Source organism: Grampus griseus (assembly GCF_964374135.1).
Source record: "Grampus griseus genome assembly, chromosome: 13".
NCBI lineage: Eukaryota > Metazoa > Chordata > Mammalia > Artiodactyla > Delphinidae > Grampus > Grampus griseus.
In genome coordinates this window covers 87,707,632-87,724,749 of record NC_139007.1, presented here as the reverse complement: position 1 = coordinate 87,724,749, position 17,118 = coordinate 87,707,632, and the positions used below count along the sequence as shown (strand labels likewise).

At 54.8% G+C, this 17,118-nt stretch overlaps 1 protein-coding gene across 3 annotated transcripts in view; it reads left to right on the top strand.

Annotated features, from left to right (window-relative positions):
* Positions 1-2,208: 2,208 nt before the first annotated feature.
* The window catches only part of THBS2 (thrombospondin 2), a 28,404-nt gene continuing 13,494 nt past the window's right edge, over positions 2,209-17,118 (top strand). Inside the window, exons 1-12 of one of the 3 annotated variants that reach the window (XM_082669040.1) lie at positions 2,209-2,411; positions 5,084-5,158; positions 6,551-7,107; positions 8,254-8,338; positions 10,905-11,101; positions 12,644-12,784; positions 13,357-13,453; positions 14,768-14,935; positions 15,182-15,358; positions 16,097-16,270; positions 16,755-16,882; positions 16,965-17,117. In XM_082669040.1, the coding sequence (XP_082525166.1) occupies positions 5,107-5,158; positions 6,551-7,107; positions 8,254-8,338; positions 10,905-11,101; positions 12,644-12,784; positions 13,357-13,453; positions 14,768-14,935; positions 15,182-15,358; positions 16,097-16,270; positions 16,755-16,882; positions 16,965-17,117 (1,929 nt within the window). In that variant the 5' untranslated portion in view covers positions 2,209-2,411; positions 5,084-5,106. Of the gene's footprint in view, positions 2,412-3,883; positions 3,940-5,083; positions 5,159-6,550; positions 7,108-8,253; positions 8,339-10,904; positions 11,102-12,643; positions 12,785-13,356; positions 13,454-14,767; positions 14,936-15,181; positions 15,359-16,096; positions 16,271-16,754; positions 16,883-16,964; position 17,118 lie in introns of those variants that run through there. The other 2 variants (XM_082669038.1, XM_082669039.1) reach the window with 2 other exon arrangements.

Here is a 17,118-nt window from a genome sequence, read left to right as displayed (position 1 = left end):
GCCTCATCCCTCCCATCTCTGCTTCTGTCCTCACATGGTGTCCTGTATCCCAATGACCTTCTTGTTATAAGGACACCAGTCACTGGACGTAGGTCACCCTCCTCCAGTACAACCTCACCTGCAGAGACCGTGTCTCCAAACAGTGTCAGGTCACAGGCTCCAGGTGGCCACGCACTGGGGGATGTGACCCAGGCTGCTTTGGCCCTTCTTTCCCCTCTTCTGTTAGATGCACACACTTTCCTCATCCCCGAAAACTGATATTCTGCTCAAGTGTCTGTTAACTCTTCAGAATTCCCGTTTGCCTGCTGTGACCGACCTTGCCTTGTGGTTCGTGGTCACATGTCCCTCTGTCCCGTGGTGGCCGCCCAGGACCTGCTCCAGCCTCCAATGCCCCCTGTGCAGCGGAACTGCCAAGTCCAGCTTCCCCTTTGGAAGAAACCTCTTCTCTGGAGCCCCAGCAAGGTGATCCCTCTGGCCAAGCGCTCCTCTGACCTGGTGCTGCTTGTGGTCTGTTCTCCTCAGCTGCGAAGGTGGTGAGACCCTTCCTCACCCCGTGTGCTCCTGAGATGCTCAGCACAGCAGGACTTCCTGTCTTCAAGCTCGTTGGGTGAGTGGCCGTCAGACGGGTGGGTAGATAAAGAAAGACACTGACAGCTCTGTCTGCTGGCAGGTGGGGCATGAGGGTTTAACCACCGTTTTCTGGACAAAGGAAAAGCCAACCTGTCAGCAAAGTCAGGTCAACTAGCATATCAACAAGCTCCACTGAAAAGGCTTTAAGGGAAACGGGGTTATACATTCTTCTTTGGAGTCTGAGACAACATCAACTGAGTTACATAGAGTCCAGCTTTTTTAATTTAAATGATGACTGTGTCACCAATTAGTTGACCAAAAGCAAGATATCTTACCTTGAACAAGACATATACTATATATTCTTTGAGTCAAGTTTCTTCTTCCTCTGTAGCTCAGAAATTGATATTGTGTACCCGGTAATAAATATACAGTCACCATAAACAAAGGCTTTCAGCAAATGCAAACAGGGGGCCAAGGTCATTGTTCTGTTCGGTGACAAGCCCTCTCCCTGTCCCACTCCATCCTCCAAACCCCCAGGGACACCCTGGCAGTGTGACTGGCTCTGTGTGCACCTGCTGTCCCTCGTGGCCCCCACCTGGCAGGGACCCAGGTGTAGAGGATGCAGGTTCCTCAGCAACGTTACCCCCATCAGATTCCAAGGTGGCTTAGAGCAAACTCCCTCTAACACCCTTTAGCTGAGACTTGACCTGTCGGCTGCTGACCACACCGCTGCCCGGTACCTCGGGGGTCGTCAGCCCATGCAGCCGACCACACCTCCTCTTCTGTCTGCGGTCCAGCCTGGTCTTGGGGATGCCTCGCCTCCTCCCTCCATCCACCTGCCCCTCATCCGCCCCCTCTCCCATCCATCTCCTGCCTCCGTCCAGGGCGCAGCCTGGCCTCAGGGGATGTGTGAGCTCTGGGAAGTGGCAGGGAGTCTGGCTGTTGCTATTCTTACTTCTCGAGGCTTCCTCTTGCACGACCCGCTCATCGGGCTGTCCTGGTAAGCGAGCCTTGGAAGCTGACTACGGCTTGTTCATGCCGCGGGGAAAGTCTGTGCCAGAGGTTCTTGGCCGCACACTGGGCGTCCCCAGGGAGAGGCCATCCTATGGGGTCTGGGCTGAGCTCATGAAGTAGAATTTGGATGAAAATAATTCCCCATCCTGTTTCTCTGTCATCTAGGTGATGTGTTGACTTCCTTTTAGATTAAATATCGTACTTTCCGCACGTGATAAATGAATTGGCCCGTATAACTTCATCAGTAGGTGGACTGATCATTTCCACCCACTTACCCTTTTGCGTTTTATTGATTGTTACTTATTTGGTTTAGAAAGACCATTCTCACTTTGGGTAATGTGAACCAGATCTGAAGCCTACAGCTTGCATTCTTTCTCCTAAGCAAAAAGGGGAGTTCCAGCCAATCTTGCTGGTTTTATTTATAGCATTTTATTTCCTGAGAGAAGACAGGAAAAGTCAGTCTTCCCCTCACTCATCTGGCTTCTCCTCTGTGGTCCCCCAGCTGCGGGTCGGAGCAGGGGTGGGGCGACGGGGTTGGGGGGAGGCTGGACCAGACCGGTGCCCGGTACTCCAGCAAATGCGAGATCAGAGGAGGAATTATGTCATTTCTCCGAAGGAGTGAGTTCAGCTTGCTTCCGCGTGTGTCTGACTGACAGCCCCACACAGGACCCAGCGCATATAAGGAGCGCCTGCTGCCCGGCGGGTACCGAGCTCTGAGCCCAGCTCCTCTGCTGAGTGGGGCTGGGTCTCCTCCCTGACCCTCATACCTCCTGGACCCCATTCCCAACTCCGAGAGGAGTCATCCCTGCAGGTTTTCCACATACCAGGTAAGAGCTTTTTTTAAATTTACCAAAACATTTCATTGTAGTTTAATTTTCAGAAAAGGCTCTTTCTGATTCTAAGAGGGGAGAAGGAGAAAGTGCAGAAGAGGTTTAAAGTAAGGAGGGGGCGTGCCTATTGGTACCAACAAATACGTCTTCACCTTGTATTTGTGCCGCCCAGTTGGAGAACTGAGGCGAGTAAACTCATTTTCAGCACTTTATTTGCGGGGATAATGCTGTGACCTTCCTGGGCTTTCGCATCACCTGAGGATTCTTGTTACTTTCGTGAATGTACCTGCCTGGAAACTTGGGCAGATGCTTCTGTTTTCAGCTACAAAATAAGACATTTCCACATAAAGTTTATTATCAAGGTGTGGCCATGAGAAAGAAACTAGAAAAAATTGTTCCTGAGCACGTGAAAAACAAGCGGAGAGGTTATAGAGACAAATTCTAAACATTTTTCACAGCTGACAAGTGCTTTTGAACGTTCTTAATGAATAGTATTTAGTGAGCCTGTGCAGAGTGTTCCGGCTGCCCGTGGACTCCAGCTGTTCTTGAAAGTCTGGGGAATAATTTGCAGATGAAAAGGCAGAGGGGAAATAGCGTTACTTCTGTCAATCCGAGTTGGGCTCCTTTGGGGAAATCACAGCGCTCTCGGCCGAGGGAAGGAGTGTTTCTCAGTGAAGTTATGTTTGCTTTGATTGTTGATATAAAAAGAATTTTAAAAGATCTTTACAAGTTCTAATGGTATTCTGTTGCAGAAGGCTTTGGAAACCTTTCCTTTGGAAAAAAAATATGACCTTAAATAAGCAGTAAATGTGTGAGGTGAGGCGTAGGGTATGGGAGCGTGTGTCCCCGTCCCTATGGCGTGTGTCGTAGGATATCATACGTGTTGCCTTCTAAGAACACAGGACTTGATAAGGCTGTACCAGCCATACCCGTGACTCCGACCCTGCTGCGTTCTTTTCTGCTGTCGCGATCCCCTGAGATAAGATGGGAAAGATGGCAGAGGGCTGATACTTCTGCTTTAGAGTCAGAGGATTTGATTTTGTTAGCAACAGAGTTCAGCATACTCCCTTGATAGGAAGCTGAGCCTCCAGAGTTTGGAAATTTACATTTTGGATGGAGCTTGTCATTGCCAGAGGCAGTGGTCACTGCTGTCTGCAGGGGACAGAGGTGCACGTGAGGCTGAATGGGGAAAAGACCTGAGCTTTGCAGACGTGCCTGCCCACCGTTTACTCTGAAACACTTGCGTAGTGTTCACTGAGTGCCAAGTGCTAGTCCAAGTCCCTTACGAGGCTTCACTCGTGTAACTCAGCCCTCTGGAGTCCTATCAACACCCTCACTCCTACTGCACTGGGTGGTCATGGGACAGCGCATTCCAATGAACAGCCATGCGCCCTGTGCTTGCTGGGCTACCTAAGCCTTTACAGACACTAACTTGCTTGATTTATTCTCTCACAATAACCCCATGAGTAGAAAATTTAAATGCCCATTCTTCATTCTACAGGAGAGGAGACTGAGACCAGAGAGGGTAAGTAAGTTTCCCCAGGTTGCACAGAGGGTGCCTGACAAGGCAGCCCTGAGCCTGGCCCGGCGGGGGCTTGCCTGGGCACACAGCTGGCTCCTCGATGTGCAGGTGGAACTCAGCGAAATTCTGGACTTGCTGTGGGCAGACTGAAAGCAAGTGTCTGGATCCCAGGGGGAAACCTGAGGGTCCTGCATGGACCCCACTTGCCCAGGGGATGGTCCCCATCTTGGGGGGAATGGGTAGTTCTAGGTTTCCAAATCCTTCTGTAGAGGGGACTCCTTGGATTTCTTCGTCACTGAGAAGCTCAGGATATTTGAAGCCCTAAACAGGGAGGGGTGAGGGTCTCAGCTTGGCTTGGCCTCAGCGGGACGCAGTGTATCGCTGGAGGGGCGTTGGGACCGTGCGCTGCTCAGCACGGAGACCAGGAGGCTGAGCAGGGGTTAACGGTGGATGGGCTCCCGGCCAGTCTCTGACTTCTAGGCCAGTGTCTGCTGAGCCTGCCAACTGAGAATCCTCAAGAATGGAAAAACAGGCCTCAGGAAAACAGAAGAGCAAAGTAAAAGTGATTACTCAGTAGAAGGCTGTTTTTGTTTTTGTAATTATGATCCACCAGACTAAGTTTACTTCTAACGCATATACAGTTAATATTTATTCTATTAATTAAGTCATGTGCAGCTTTTTTCTTGGCTATTTACACAAAATGTCTTCACAGGTCATTTTCCCCAAGCTGACATTTTCTGAATTCAAACTTCCTGGGTTTACATCCTGGCTACACCCTTCAGTAGCATCACTGCTCTGGGCAAGCACTTAACTTCTCTGAACTCCACTTACCCGTCAGTAAAAGGGAGACGATAATAATAGTTGTCGCCTCCTAGGTCATTATGAGGGTTAAATAATATGAATACTTAGGACGTCATTAGCATAGTGCTTGTCAGCAAATGCTAGACCAGGGAATACCAGCTACAGTTAGAAGAATCCATTTGAAAAGCACATTTTCCTATCTAGCTTTAACTGCCCACAAATCCATGTGGGCAGTTCTGATTTTCCTACACAAATTCTTTTTAAATGGTCATATGAGTAAAAATCCCAGTCTACACTAGACGTTGAGGTCATGTATTCAGAAGTAACGGGTCTGATTTATTCGCAGGGGTTCAGCCCGGCAGAGGCAGGATGCTGTGGCCGCTGCTGCTGCTGGCCGTATGGCCCTGGTACGGTGCTTGGGGTGAGTGTGGACCCTCCCCCCCCCCCCCCCCCCCCCGCCCAGTGACCTGGGCTCCCAGAGCAACAGCCTCGCCTGTGGGAGGAGGGATGGGCAAAGTGGAGGCCCGGATGGAACCTCCTTAACTTAGTTTAAGATGAATTCCCCAATTACCTTTGAGTCCATACACCAGGAAATCATTTATTTTTGGAAAATCCAGGTGGTAGAGAAAGAGACCGTCTGACCTGGAGATGCAGTCTTTGGCTGGGGCACTTTTTGCCTTTTTTCATATGTGATATTCACAGCATACTAAACTTTTTGGTGTTTTATAACTTATTTCCTTCCCACTTTTTTTTCTGCTCTTAAAAATGTATCAAAAATATTTTTCCATGTGTTTCTTTTCTTACAACATGATTTTTCACGACTGTATCATATTCCATTAGAAGGTAACGCCCAGTATTTTTAGGTCAATTCCCGTTTACTTTACACATCCCATCTACACTAGTATAAATGATGCCTCATGGAATACTGCTGTGGATACATATATCCTAGAGTTTGTGGTTATATATTTAGGATAGCTTCCCAACGTAAAATTGCTGAGTCAAAGGTTTTAATTATTTTAAGGATTTTTGAGATATGGGCAAATAGCTCTATTGCAGGTAGTAAAATGACACTTCTATCAGCAACACTGTGTATTATAATGCTTTAATTTGCCAAGTATTAGATGAAAAGTTTTTCTCTGTTTAAACTTTCTGTTCAGAAAATTATTGTGAATGACTTAAAGTGTTAGGATTTGGGGAGGTCTGACAACAACTCTTTCCAGTAGTTTAGACGGTGACTTAAAACCATTCATTTGTGGCCTTACGGCTCATCATCTCTCAGATGCTCCCCCGCAGGGTGAGCCCTGAGTGGGAGCACGTCTTTCTACAAAATAAGGGATTCCCACATGACAAGCTCAAGTCAGCTGATCTAAGAAAGCGACATGAAATGTAACTGCTTTCTAATGATGCGCCAGTGGCAAGACTGGAGGTGCACTTCCCCGCGGGATGCCTTTCTGGGCAATCAGAGGCTAGAAAGAAGGTCGCCTTCGAGCTTCAGCTCTGGGTGGAAGAGCAGGAAAGAGCAGGCGGCCAGGGTCCTGGTCCGGGAGCAGGTGGGACCGAGTATGACCCGAACGCTGCATCTGTCCTGGAGGAAGGCTTGCTGGGCAAAGGGTCAGCTGGTCCGAGCAGAGCGCCCCTGACGGTCAAGGGCGGAGCTGGTCCTGTGGAAGCAGATGTCTGAGGGGGGAGGTAGCGGTGGTTTTCGAGGAATAAAGCCCGAGCACCCAGGCGAGGAAGGGGGGACTTGGGGCCCCGAGATGAGGGTGCCTGTGCCTGCTGCTCCCCGTGACCCCCTTGCTCTGCTCCCCGGCAGCCGGCGACCAGGACGAGGACACCGCCTTTGACCTCTTCAGAATCAGCAGCATCAACCGCAAGACCATCGGGGTCAAGCAGTTCCGGGGCCCGGACCCCAGCGTGCCCGCCTACCGCTTTGTGCGCTTTGACTACATCCCTCCGGTGAGCGCGGAGCACCTGGGGCGGATCGCCGAGGCCATGCGGCGGAAGGAGGGCTTTTTCCTGACGGCCAGCCTGAAGCAGGACCGCAAGTCCAGGGGCACCCTGCTGGCGCTGGAGGGCCCAGGCGCCACACACAGGCAGTTCGAGATCGTGTCCAACGGCCCCGCCGACACCCTGGACCTCACGTACTGGGTGGACGGCACCCAGCACGTCATCTCCCTGGAGGACGTGGGCCTGGCTGATTCCCACTGGAAGAACATCACTGTGCAGGTGACCGGAGAGACCTACAGCCTCTACGTGGGCTGCGACCTGATGGACAGCTTCACGCTGGACGAGCCCTTTTACGAGCAGCTGAAGACGGAGAAGAGCAGGATGTACGTGGCCAAGGGCCCCGCCCGAGAGAGTCACTTCCGGGTAGGTTGTGCGGGACGCCGCCGAGGGCCCCGCTTAGTGCGCTGCCTTGTGCAGGGGTCGGGTGTGGCCTTGGAGAAGCAGACACACGTGCACCTACCCACACAAACTCCACGTGCACCATGCACACCCACCGGCACATGCAATCGTACACGTGCACGGACTATACACGTATACACATGCTTGCACACACACTCGTAGACGCTCTTACGTGCACACACGGCTTTCTGAACCAGGAAGGAGCAGAGCACGCTGGCATAGGTGCCCTTTCTCAGCTGCACAAATGGTCAGCGATTTCCTGAGTGAAGACTCATTTGATGATTGAGGAAGCAGCCCCATGCAAATGTGTCTATAACCCCAGAGCCCCAGATTCCAGTTCAGTACTGACATGGCAGGAAGACAGGAGAGAAACTATGTTTTCTAAGGAAGGGGCTATTGATTTATGAGGGAATAGTTAGTTCCATGTTCACCTCAGTTATAATAGTTTTTACAAGAGGATCTCTCTAAATGCAAGTGTTTAGAACCTGCAGTGGAGGGTTAGTAACTATTCTCCTCCAGGTGTGTGTGTATTCTTTGGAAATAAATGTATGATTAGACTCAGTTATTTCAGTAAAGGCCTAGAGATGCTGGTCGTGGTCTCTGGCCATTGTCAGGAAGACCTCCAGGCCCACGTGGCCGACTGGCCCCACTGGGACAAGCCCCTCACTGTCACCGGGAGGACGGCCTGGTCTCATAGCTGTACCGTCTGTTCTGTGCTTGGAACAGTGCACGTTCCCGAGACCCATGGCCGCGTGCGGGAACACCAGGCACCCGCAGAGTCCCCTGCGGAGAGAGTGTGGCCCCCGCTGTCCCCTGAGCGTGTTCAGAAGACAACCCTTGCCATCCCTCTGGGGGCCACCGCCCCTTCTCTAAGACACTCTTCCTTCTCCTCGGGTCAACCCCACTGTCTGCCTCTTGCCTCAAACGAAGCTTCAAAGTAACACACAGATAACCCATTAATGAGATTTCAGACCTGCTGAGGGCAAAAGCACAGACGAAAATGTTCTCGCTGCTGTAAGGTTACATCCTGTATTTTTGAAATATCGTTTAACGTGGCGTCGAACATTTGCTGTTTATCCATCTCTGTTTCTTTCCTTGTACATATTTCAGGGTTTGCTGCAGAACGTCTACTTAGTGTTTGAAAACTCTGTGGAAGATCTTCTGAGCAAGAAAGGTTGTCAGCAAAGCCAGGGAGGTAGGTGTCTGGGCTGCGTGTGGTGCCCCATGTCCCACCTCTGATGGGTTCCTCCTCTGGTGTGTGGGGAGGGGCCGGTGGGACATAAGTAAACATGTTGGAATATGTTTCAAGTGCTGCCATGGCCTTGAATGAGCTCGCTGGTCAGCTGGGATGTGTTGGCCTCTGAAACAATACATTGCTTGAAGGATTAATTATGAATATATTTTAATTATCCAATAGAATCCATTTTACATACCAAAAAATAAACCCCTGGCGTTTTAACATGATTTTAAATACATGCGACTATTCCAGTCTACTGATGTGGGAAGATCAACTTAGTAAGATAAACCAGAGACGTTTGTCCAATTTGGTTTATGGAAGTTTTTTATACTATTCACAACTGTTGGTACAGCCTTATTATGAAAATGGACGCCACTGGCATCATTGACAGGTAATCCCACGCTGTCTGTTAATTGCATTTTGAATTTACATTCAACCATAATTTGTCAACATTGTCTTGAGCATTTGGTATTTGAAGGTCACTATGCTGGGGCTTTTTGAATGCATTGTGTCATTTCATCTTCAAAAACCCCTTGAGTTGGGCTTACCCACTTCCCTCACTTTACAAATAAAGAAGCGGGGTGCCAGGAGGGCCGCTAATTGTCGGGGGAGTGGCCTGTGAGCATCAGAGCAGCGCACCTCCCGCCCCCAGGCCGCGTCCCACACAGGAGGCTCTTATCTGCCACGTGATCCCATTTTCCGACTTACTTCCATTAAGAAGCTTCTTCGTGTCAGCTGTAAGGAAACATAAGCTGTACTCGTGTGGATCCGCGCGTGAGGACGCGTAGGATCTGATGTCTGTAATGCGCAGTCGCGGCTGGTGACCCAGCCCTTGCCCCCGGAGCACCCGGAGGGCTGGCTTGACGGCTCAGAGCCGGAAGCCCCGAGCGCCGGCACTGCAGGCATCATCCGGGTCTCTCCATCCGAGGCCGCCCACCTTTCAGTCTGTGCGTCTTTCCACAGTCGGCCAGTTGAGTTCAGGAAAGGAAAGAAACGAAACTGTGACTTTTGGTGGCCTGTGCAGTGAGAGGACCTTATAAGGCCTCCCGTCACACACCCTCAGCTCCAAACTCCCTGAGCACCACAGCCTCTGAAGCTCTGGACCACATCCCATCCCAAACCACCAGCTCCGGCTGAAATGCCAGTATCAGCCCCTTCGGATTAGGTCATAGACATTTTTTGCGGGGAGCTGAGGTCATAAAAAAGCAAAAGTTCTAAAAAGGCTAAGACAGTACTAACTGACATCCCACAGGACACAGAGAAAGAGAAGATGGTCCTGGGGGCCCTGATAGAGGGAGACTTGCTTGTCTCTAGATAAGAGCTTAGCATCCTTGGAAGCGGTCACCCGGTGGGGTGGGCACGTCTCTGTGACAGAGAGAAGGAAAGGGGGCACTTGACCTTCGATGGGGGGGAGAGTGGATGTGGCCCGCACCCCGGTCCCTGCCCTGCATGCCACGAATGGGGTGTCCTGTCCTGAGGAAGGGCTCTGCCCATCTTCCACGAGGCGGTCGTGGGACTTCCAGGCACTTTTATTACTGCCGTATTTTTGGTCTTCTACATACATGTGGTGATTAATATGCTTATGTCTGCATGGTTATATATGGTTTTAGGTCTGGTGAGTCTGAGATATCAGTGTGAGTTGCGACAAGGATTTACAAACAACAAAACTCGATCACAGACTGTCTGACAGAATTATGACATTGACAGGTCATAACTCAGTAATGGAACGTATCGGACGAGACAGTTGAGCATCCCTGCAAAGAGGACGCTGGGGCTGGCTTGCCGGCCACATCCCAGCTGGCCAGGCTCCCCCGAGGGCGACACCCGTCTCGGCACTTGCCCAGATCACTTTTGTAACTAGTGGCATAGCCGCGTGTGTGTCCCATGTTCAGGGACTTCCAGGCGCTTGTACTATTTCTGGGGTAGTGAGCTCTGAGCCCATGGTTGGGATTCTGCCTTTCTCGGGGTCTCATGAGGCCAGCAGGGAAATGATGAAATGACTCATTTAGCAAGAAAAGAACTGAATTTGCCTTCATGCAGTAGCCAAATGAAAAGGCATTTGGGATGGAAAAAGGGGATAAATGAGGAGTGAAAGGAGTTGTTGGAATTCATGGAGAATATGGGGCTGGAAACAGGTTTAGGGTGGGGGACAAAAAGAAGGAACTTATCTTAGATAATAAATGATATAAATATTTATATAAAAACAAGAAAAACAGGAAACTGTTGCCTCTAGTGAGTTTGAGCACGATGCGTGATGCAGCTGTAGGTCTCTGGCTTTTCGCATCTCTCCATCCCTGAGCTGACCGCTCGCTCTGCTCATGGGCGGTGTCTGGGGTTCAGTCCCCACGTTGCTGCGAGGTTAGCAGCGCCTCTGGTACAAGCAGGGCCGCAACGGGAAACACCTCCGCCAGCTCTCGGGCTCTGGGGCGCCCGTGTAGCTCCAGTGCTCTGGGTAGCGCCCTGCGGGCCCGGCCAGTCTGTGGCCAGAGGCCAGCGGGCTCACCGTTCCGTGTCTTCCCCACAGCCGAAGCCAACGCCATCAGCGAGAACACGGAGACGCTGCACCTGAGCCCCCCAGTCTCCATGGAGCACGTGGGCCGGAGCGAGGCCAAGGGCCCGGAGGTGTGCGAGCACTCCTGCGAGGAGCTGGGCAGCCTGATCAGGGAGCTGTCGGGGCTGCACGTCATCGTGAACCAGCTCCACGAGAACCTGCGCAAAGTGGTGGGTGCCCTGGGGACCCTCCTCTAACCACGAGTAACCTCGGCTATCCACCGTTAACCAGCACTCTCTCCACCACTACCCCCGACTAGCCACTGCTAGCCGGGAGTAACCACCCGGCTCCCTGACGACCAGGCTGCTGGTCCCGGACGTGTGGCTGGAGGGCGGGGGAGGGGTGCTTATGGAAAGTGTGCTCACGGCCACAAGCCTCCCTCTCAGTCCTTCAACCCTGGGGGCTCGTCTCCCAGGAAACAGGAAGCCTGCACCCGAGGGAGATGCGTTCACCTAAGGATGGCATTCAGAGCGGAGCCCGTCCCTGAAGCCTCGAGGCCGTAACAGGCAGATTGGTCTCCTCTCCGCAGCTCGTCAAGGGGCAGAACACGTGCCTCAAGTCTTAGCAAGCGCGCCTCAGGGCTCAGAGCAGGTTGCTGGCAGTAAGCAGCCTCCGTGGGCCCATCCTCCCGCCATGTAGACCTCAGGCTGAGCTCAGCTGAAGGAAGCTTGTGCCCCGGGGCGGCTCCGAGGGAAAGAATACAGAGGGGAGGGGTCCCCAGGCCCCTGAGGCTCTGCTCCACCCAAGGGCCCTGGATGGGGCACTTCTGCTCCAGCTAGGGTGCTGGCTGGGCAGTACCCACGACGAGTGTGGCTTCTGGGATGTCCTACCACGTGCTGGGTGGGGGCAGGAGTGGGGCGGGCGGGGGAGAGCACCCTCCCCGCCCAGCGCTCGCCACTTCAGGGAGCCTCCAGGGCTGGGGGCGCTGAGACCAGGGTCACCCGCAGGCGGGGGCCCTGCTGGGCGGGCATCTTCGTAAACGTGGAGGACCTTCCCACGAGCTGCACGTGGCGTGTGACCTCTAACTGGCTGCTTCAGGACACAGAGCCTCAGCCCTGCTGGTGCCGGTGGCGTCCGGGGGGTCCCGGCGGGGGAGGGGCTGCAGAAGGGAGGCCGAGACAGGAGCGGGGGAGCCTTTGCCCCTGACGCGTCTCGCTTTCAGCTGAAAAGAGCTTCTGGAGAAGTTTACCTACATTGGAGTTGGGGATTAAGGAAATTCGCCAGCTCCCTGAATCACACAAAAACATCCGGATGGTGTGTTTCTGTCCATTTTGCGCCAGAGGGGGGGCGCATATCTTTTGGGTGATTCTCAAAGCGCCCATTATCCCCAGATCAGAGATGTTAGCGGGAGCAGGGTGCCTAGAAGGAGGGAGGTGACAACACACGTGCTCAGGGGACAAATGGTGTAACTTTCACTAGTTGATTTTCTTTTAAACTTTGCATTGTTTCCTGCAGTCTGTAACCCCCATGACAGCAGGGCTTATGTCTGTTTGCCTTTGCCGTTGTGCTATCACAGCCGTGTCTGTCACACTTGGAAGAATGGGTGAATTCAAGAATTGAACCTTAGTTTTCAGCTGCCGGTGGTGGGAGGGACCCCGTCCCCCCTGGTCCAGCCTGAGGCTCCTTCACGACTGCACGTCCTGCATCCGCCCGTGTGCGATGGCTGCAGAGCCTGCTGTGGCTGTGCTGACCTCCTTCCCTCCACTTTCCAGTCAAATGACAACCGGTTTCTCTGGGAGCTCATTGGAGGACCCGCCAAGACCAGGAACATGTCCGCCTGCTTGCAGGACGGCAGGTTCTTTGCGGAGAATGAAACCTGGGTGGTGGACAGCTGCACCAAGTGCACCTGCAAGGTGAGACGGGCACGTGGTCTCCTGGCGGCGGTCCCGGGCTGGAGGCTTCCTGCTCTCTGTTCCCCGCGCCGCGTGTGGGGCGTGGGGAAGGGGGCCACCTCCAATGAGGCCCGAGTGCCCCCGTGGTTCTGCGCCCAGAGAGCCGGGGAGGGTGCAGCCAGTGTCACCCGATGGCTGGCCGGTCCCCCACATCTTTGTGTTTGAGGCCACTCGGTCCTGCAAGGGCCTCGGGTTCGGCACAAGCCACTGGGGATGGGGTCACTGCCCACGACACAACATGATGCTTAGTTTCCTTATGTCCTGGCACCTGGTCTCCACTGCTGGGGGCCTGGACACCAGACGCCGCTGCGACCTTGTGCGTCCCCCCGCCCGCAGCGCGCGGAAGGCCCCCTGCCCGCGGCTCCGCGGACGGAGAAAGGAGCGTGCGCGCGGCGAGAGATGCACTCGCGTCCCTGTAACCGGCGGGGTCTGTGGGCAGAGACCTCCAGCCTTCCTGCCAACCCTTCCAGTCCAGCCCTGGGTCAGTGTTCATGCTCCTAAATGAGTGACATAAATGCCTCTTTTCCTTGCAGAAATTTAAAACCGTTTGCCACCAGATCAGCTGCCCTCCCGCCACGTGCGCCGACCCGTCGTTTGTGGACGGCGAGTGCTGTCCCTCCTGCTTCCACGGTGAGTGCCCGGCGGGCGGGCGGTGGCCTCGGCCCTAGCGGCCCCGGCTGTGGGACCATGCGGGTCTGTGTCGGACGGTCTCGCAGGGGCCAGGGCTCCGAGGTCTTCCTGAAGCGCCCAGATGCTCGTGGCTCTGGGGTCGCAGTGGCCCTGGTCCTCCTCAGCCTTCCCTCCTGTGCTGATCCAAAGCCACAGCCCCCGCCTCTGTTTTGAGTCCCCCATCGCCCTCCCCAGCTGACCCTGGAGCAACTGAGCCTCCTTCACACCGGCTCCCCACCCCCTTTCTCGTGGTGTCACCGGCAGCCTTGACTGAATCGGTTGCTGCTCTGCGTGTCCTGTTTGTCTTTCACTGTCTGGCCCTCATCCTGGTCTGGGGGTCCTTGAGTCTGGTGACCCGGGCGGGGCTGGGCAGCTTCCGTGTTCGGGGAGCCCACGGACATGAGCACAGGCTCTGCCCCTCCATGAATCTGAGCAAAATGTGGCTTTTCCAGGGTTCAGATTCTTCATCTGTAAAATACAGAATGAGTGTCCCCATGACACAGGCTTAGTTTAGGATGAAAATAAACAGCACAATATGTACGAAAGTGCCTGACGTATATTAGGTGTTAAACAGAGACCAAATCGGACCTGCTACAGAGAGTAACATTGTGATTGCGGGAGCCCGAGGGCCCACTTTTGCCCAGAGGGAGCCGTTTCACGTTGTTGAGTAAAAGCCCAGGAAGGGTCTCCTCAAATTCTTCTCTTGCTGCTTCTGAGACGTTGAATCGTAGCATTTACTATTTACCAGAACGATCTCTTGTATTAAGGTACAACTTTTCTGTTATTCAGAGATTGATAATTTCCTGTGAAGAATTTCTTGGCAAGAAATTGCCTTTTTATTTAACTTGTTCCAATTTAAAGTATTTGGAATGAAATTTAGTGTCCTGTAATTTCAACCAAAAATTGAAGTTTCATCACCATATATAAATCAGCACATGGAGGTGCAGGTGGAAATAGCTTACATCTTAGCAACTCCAGCGAAAGCTTGTGCAGACAGGGTTCAGCGCTCTCCTTTGTGAGGCCGTTAGAAGCAACCACAGACCCCTTTCCTGCCAGTAGACCCTGGGTTTCTGGCCAAGCTCCTTGTGCATCCCCCTGCTTCCCTTTCCTGGGAGGGCGGCCCCTGCGCTCCGACCCTGGGACAGACGCGGGGCGGCCCTGCTGTCTGCCCGCTGCCAGCACCCACCTGGGGCATGCAGCTCGGAGCCCAGGGCTGGGCTCTGCTGTGTGGGGCAGTCCCCGGGGAGGTCTGATGGGCAGTGGTGCTCCCCCCAGCAGACGGCGAGGACGGCTGGTCCCCATGGGCGGAGTGGACGGAGTGCTCTGCCACCTGCGGGCCTGGTACCCAGCAGAGGGGGCGGTCCTGCGATGTCACCAGTAACACCTGCCTGGGGCCATCCATCCAGACGCGGTCGTGCAGCCTGGGCAAGTGCGACCACCGCAGTGAGTGTCAGAGGCCGGGCCGGCCCGGGGTGGGGGACAGGGCCCAGCCCCTGGGGTCTTGGGGGTCCAGAGACCCCCTGCTGCTGCCCTTTCTGGGAGGGACTCCATGTGGCCCACGCACCCTGCTCTTCCCCAGCTGGGCTCCCCACTCCTGCCTGGTTGATGGGCAGACTCCCGGGACGGGTCAGCCCTGCCTCTCACTCAGCGCCCTGAGCCTCTGATGTCCTTGTTCCCTCCATGTGCTAGTCCGGCAGGATGGTGGCTGGAGCCACTGGTCGCCGTGGTCCTCCTGTTCCGTGACCTGTGGGGTCGGCAATGTCACCCGCATCCGGCTCTGCAACTCACCAGTGCCACAGATGGGCGGGCGGAGCTGCAAGGGCAGCGGCCGTGAGACCAAGGCCTGCCAGGGCCCGCCCTGCCCGGGTGAGTGGACAAGGGCGGGGTCCGGGCTCGCGGCCGGCCTTTAGCAGGACACAGGCCCGGCGCAGCCCCGCGAGGTCAAGGCACTGGGATCCTCTCGGTCGGCTGGTTTCTGGAAGCTGGGCCTTGGGGTGGATGCCCATTGCGGTGCTCAGCTCTGACCTCCCCAGAACAAACTCCAGTTAATCCACGATGGAGCAGAAATAGGCCGGGACCGAGGGGGAAGTGACAGCAGGCACAGGAGGGGGGCTCAGGAGGCGCCCCTCCGCATCTGGGGCATCTGGGGCCTGGGTTTGGGAGGACACGTGCTCCCTGTACCAGGCCTGCTCTGGGACGTGGGCAGGGTCTTCGCCCAGAAAAGGCTGTGCTGTGAGTCTTCTCCCTACTGAGTTATCTGTACTGATGATGAGCGACAGCCTTTTAAAATGAAACTCAGCTCCGCACAGCTTTTCAGACGTGAGCACCTCTTGCCCGTGGCAGGGGTGGACCCATAGCCAGCGGCCCCCGGTCAATGGTCCCAGGTTCTGAGCACAGAAGATTGTGTGATTTCCCTTCCCAGAGACAAAACGAAACAAGTGAACTGTCATCATCTTCATCCCTCCCTGACCATACGGTCCTGAGAGGACTTTCCTACCAGGCTTCCTCCACGTGTGGAGGCGTGGCCTTATCCCAGGCTCTCTGTCCTGAGCCCCCAGCACAGGCCGCGCCCCCAGAGTGACCCCTCTGTCCTCTCTCCCCCAGTCGACGGTCGGTGGAGCCCCTGGTCCCCATGGTCGGCCTGCACGGTCACCTGTGCCGGAGGGATCCGGGAGCGGACACGCATCTGTAACAGCCCGGAGCCCCAGCACGGAGGGAAGGACTGCGTCGGCGACGTCACGGAGCATCAGATGTGTAACAGGAGGAGCTGCCCCGCAGGTGGGTGTGCACGGGACGGGCCGCAGCCTCCAGCCTTTCGGCCGACGGGCGTCTGTTGTGGGGCCTGGACGCTCCAGCCGCAGGCGTCTTTGAAGACACCGTTGGGTTTTAATTCTGATTAAATGTATAAAAATGCTTGGAAGATACAGAGAAGAAAAATCCGTTCTACACACGTGAAGCTTTACGTTCTGCTTCGTGTTCCTCTGGCATTTTTACGTGAAGGCAGAAAGCATGGCGCGCAGAAGGGAGCATCGTAGGTAGTGCGGCCACAGAGCACGCGGGCCCTGTCACCCCTACATCTCCGACGCTTTACTCTTGGAGGTGGTGACTTTTGGTGGCTGTCCCCAGCATCTTCCTAACTCACTCAGTTTCTCCACAGCTGAACCCCGGAGTGTGTGAAGGGCATCACCCGGGCCTCGTGTGTGGGTTCATTACGGCGCCACCTGGTGGCGGCTGCTGACTCTGCTCTGCTTCCTCCGTGCAGACGGCTGCTTGTCCAACCCCTGCTTCCCCGGAGCCGAGTGCCGCAGCTTCCCCGACGGGTCCTGGTCCTGCGGCTCTTGCCCGCTGGGCTTCCTGGGCAACGGCACCCACTGCGAGGACCTGGACGAGGTAGGTGCCCCCTTCCCAGGCGGCGGGGCGTGCCTCGGAGGTGGGGAGCGTGGGCTCACGTCTGGCCCGCTGGTCCCCGCAGTGCGCTCTGGTCACCGACGTGTGCTTCGCGACCAGCAAGGCGCACCGTTGCGTCAACACCAACCCCGGCTTCCACTGCCTGCCCTGCCCCCCGCGCTACAAGGGGAGCCAGCCCTTCGGCGTCGGCCTGGAGGCGGCCAGGACGGAGAAGCAGG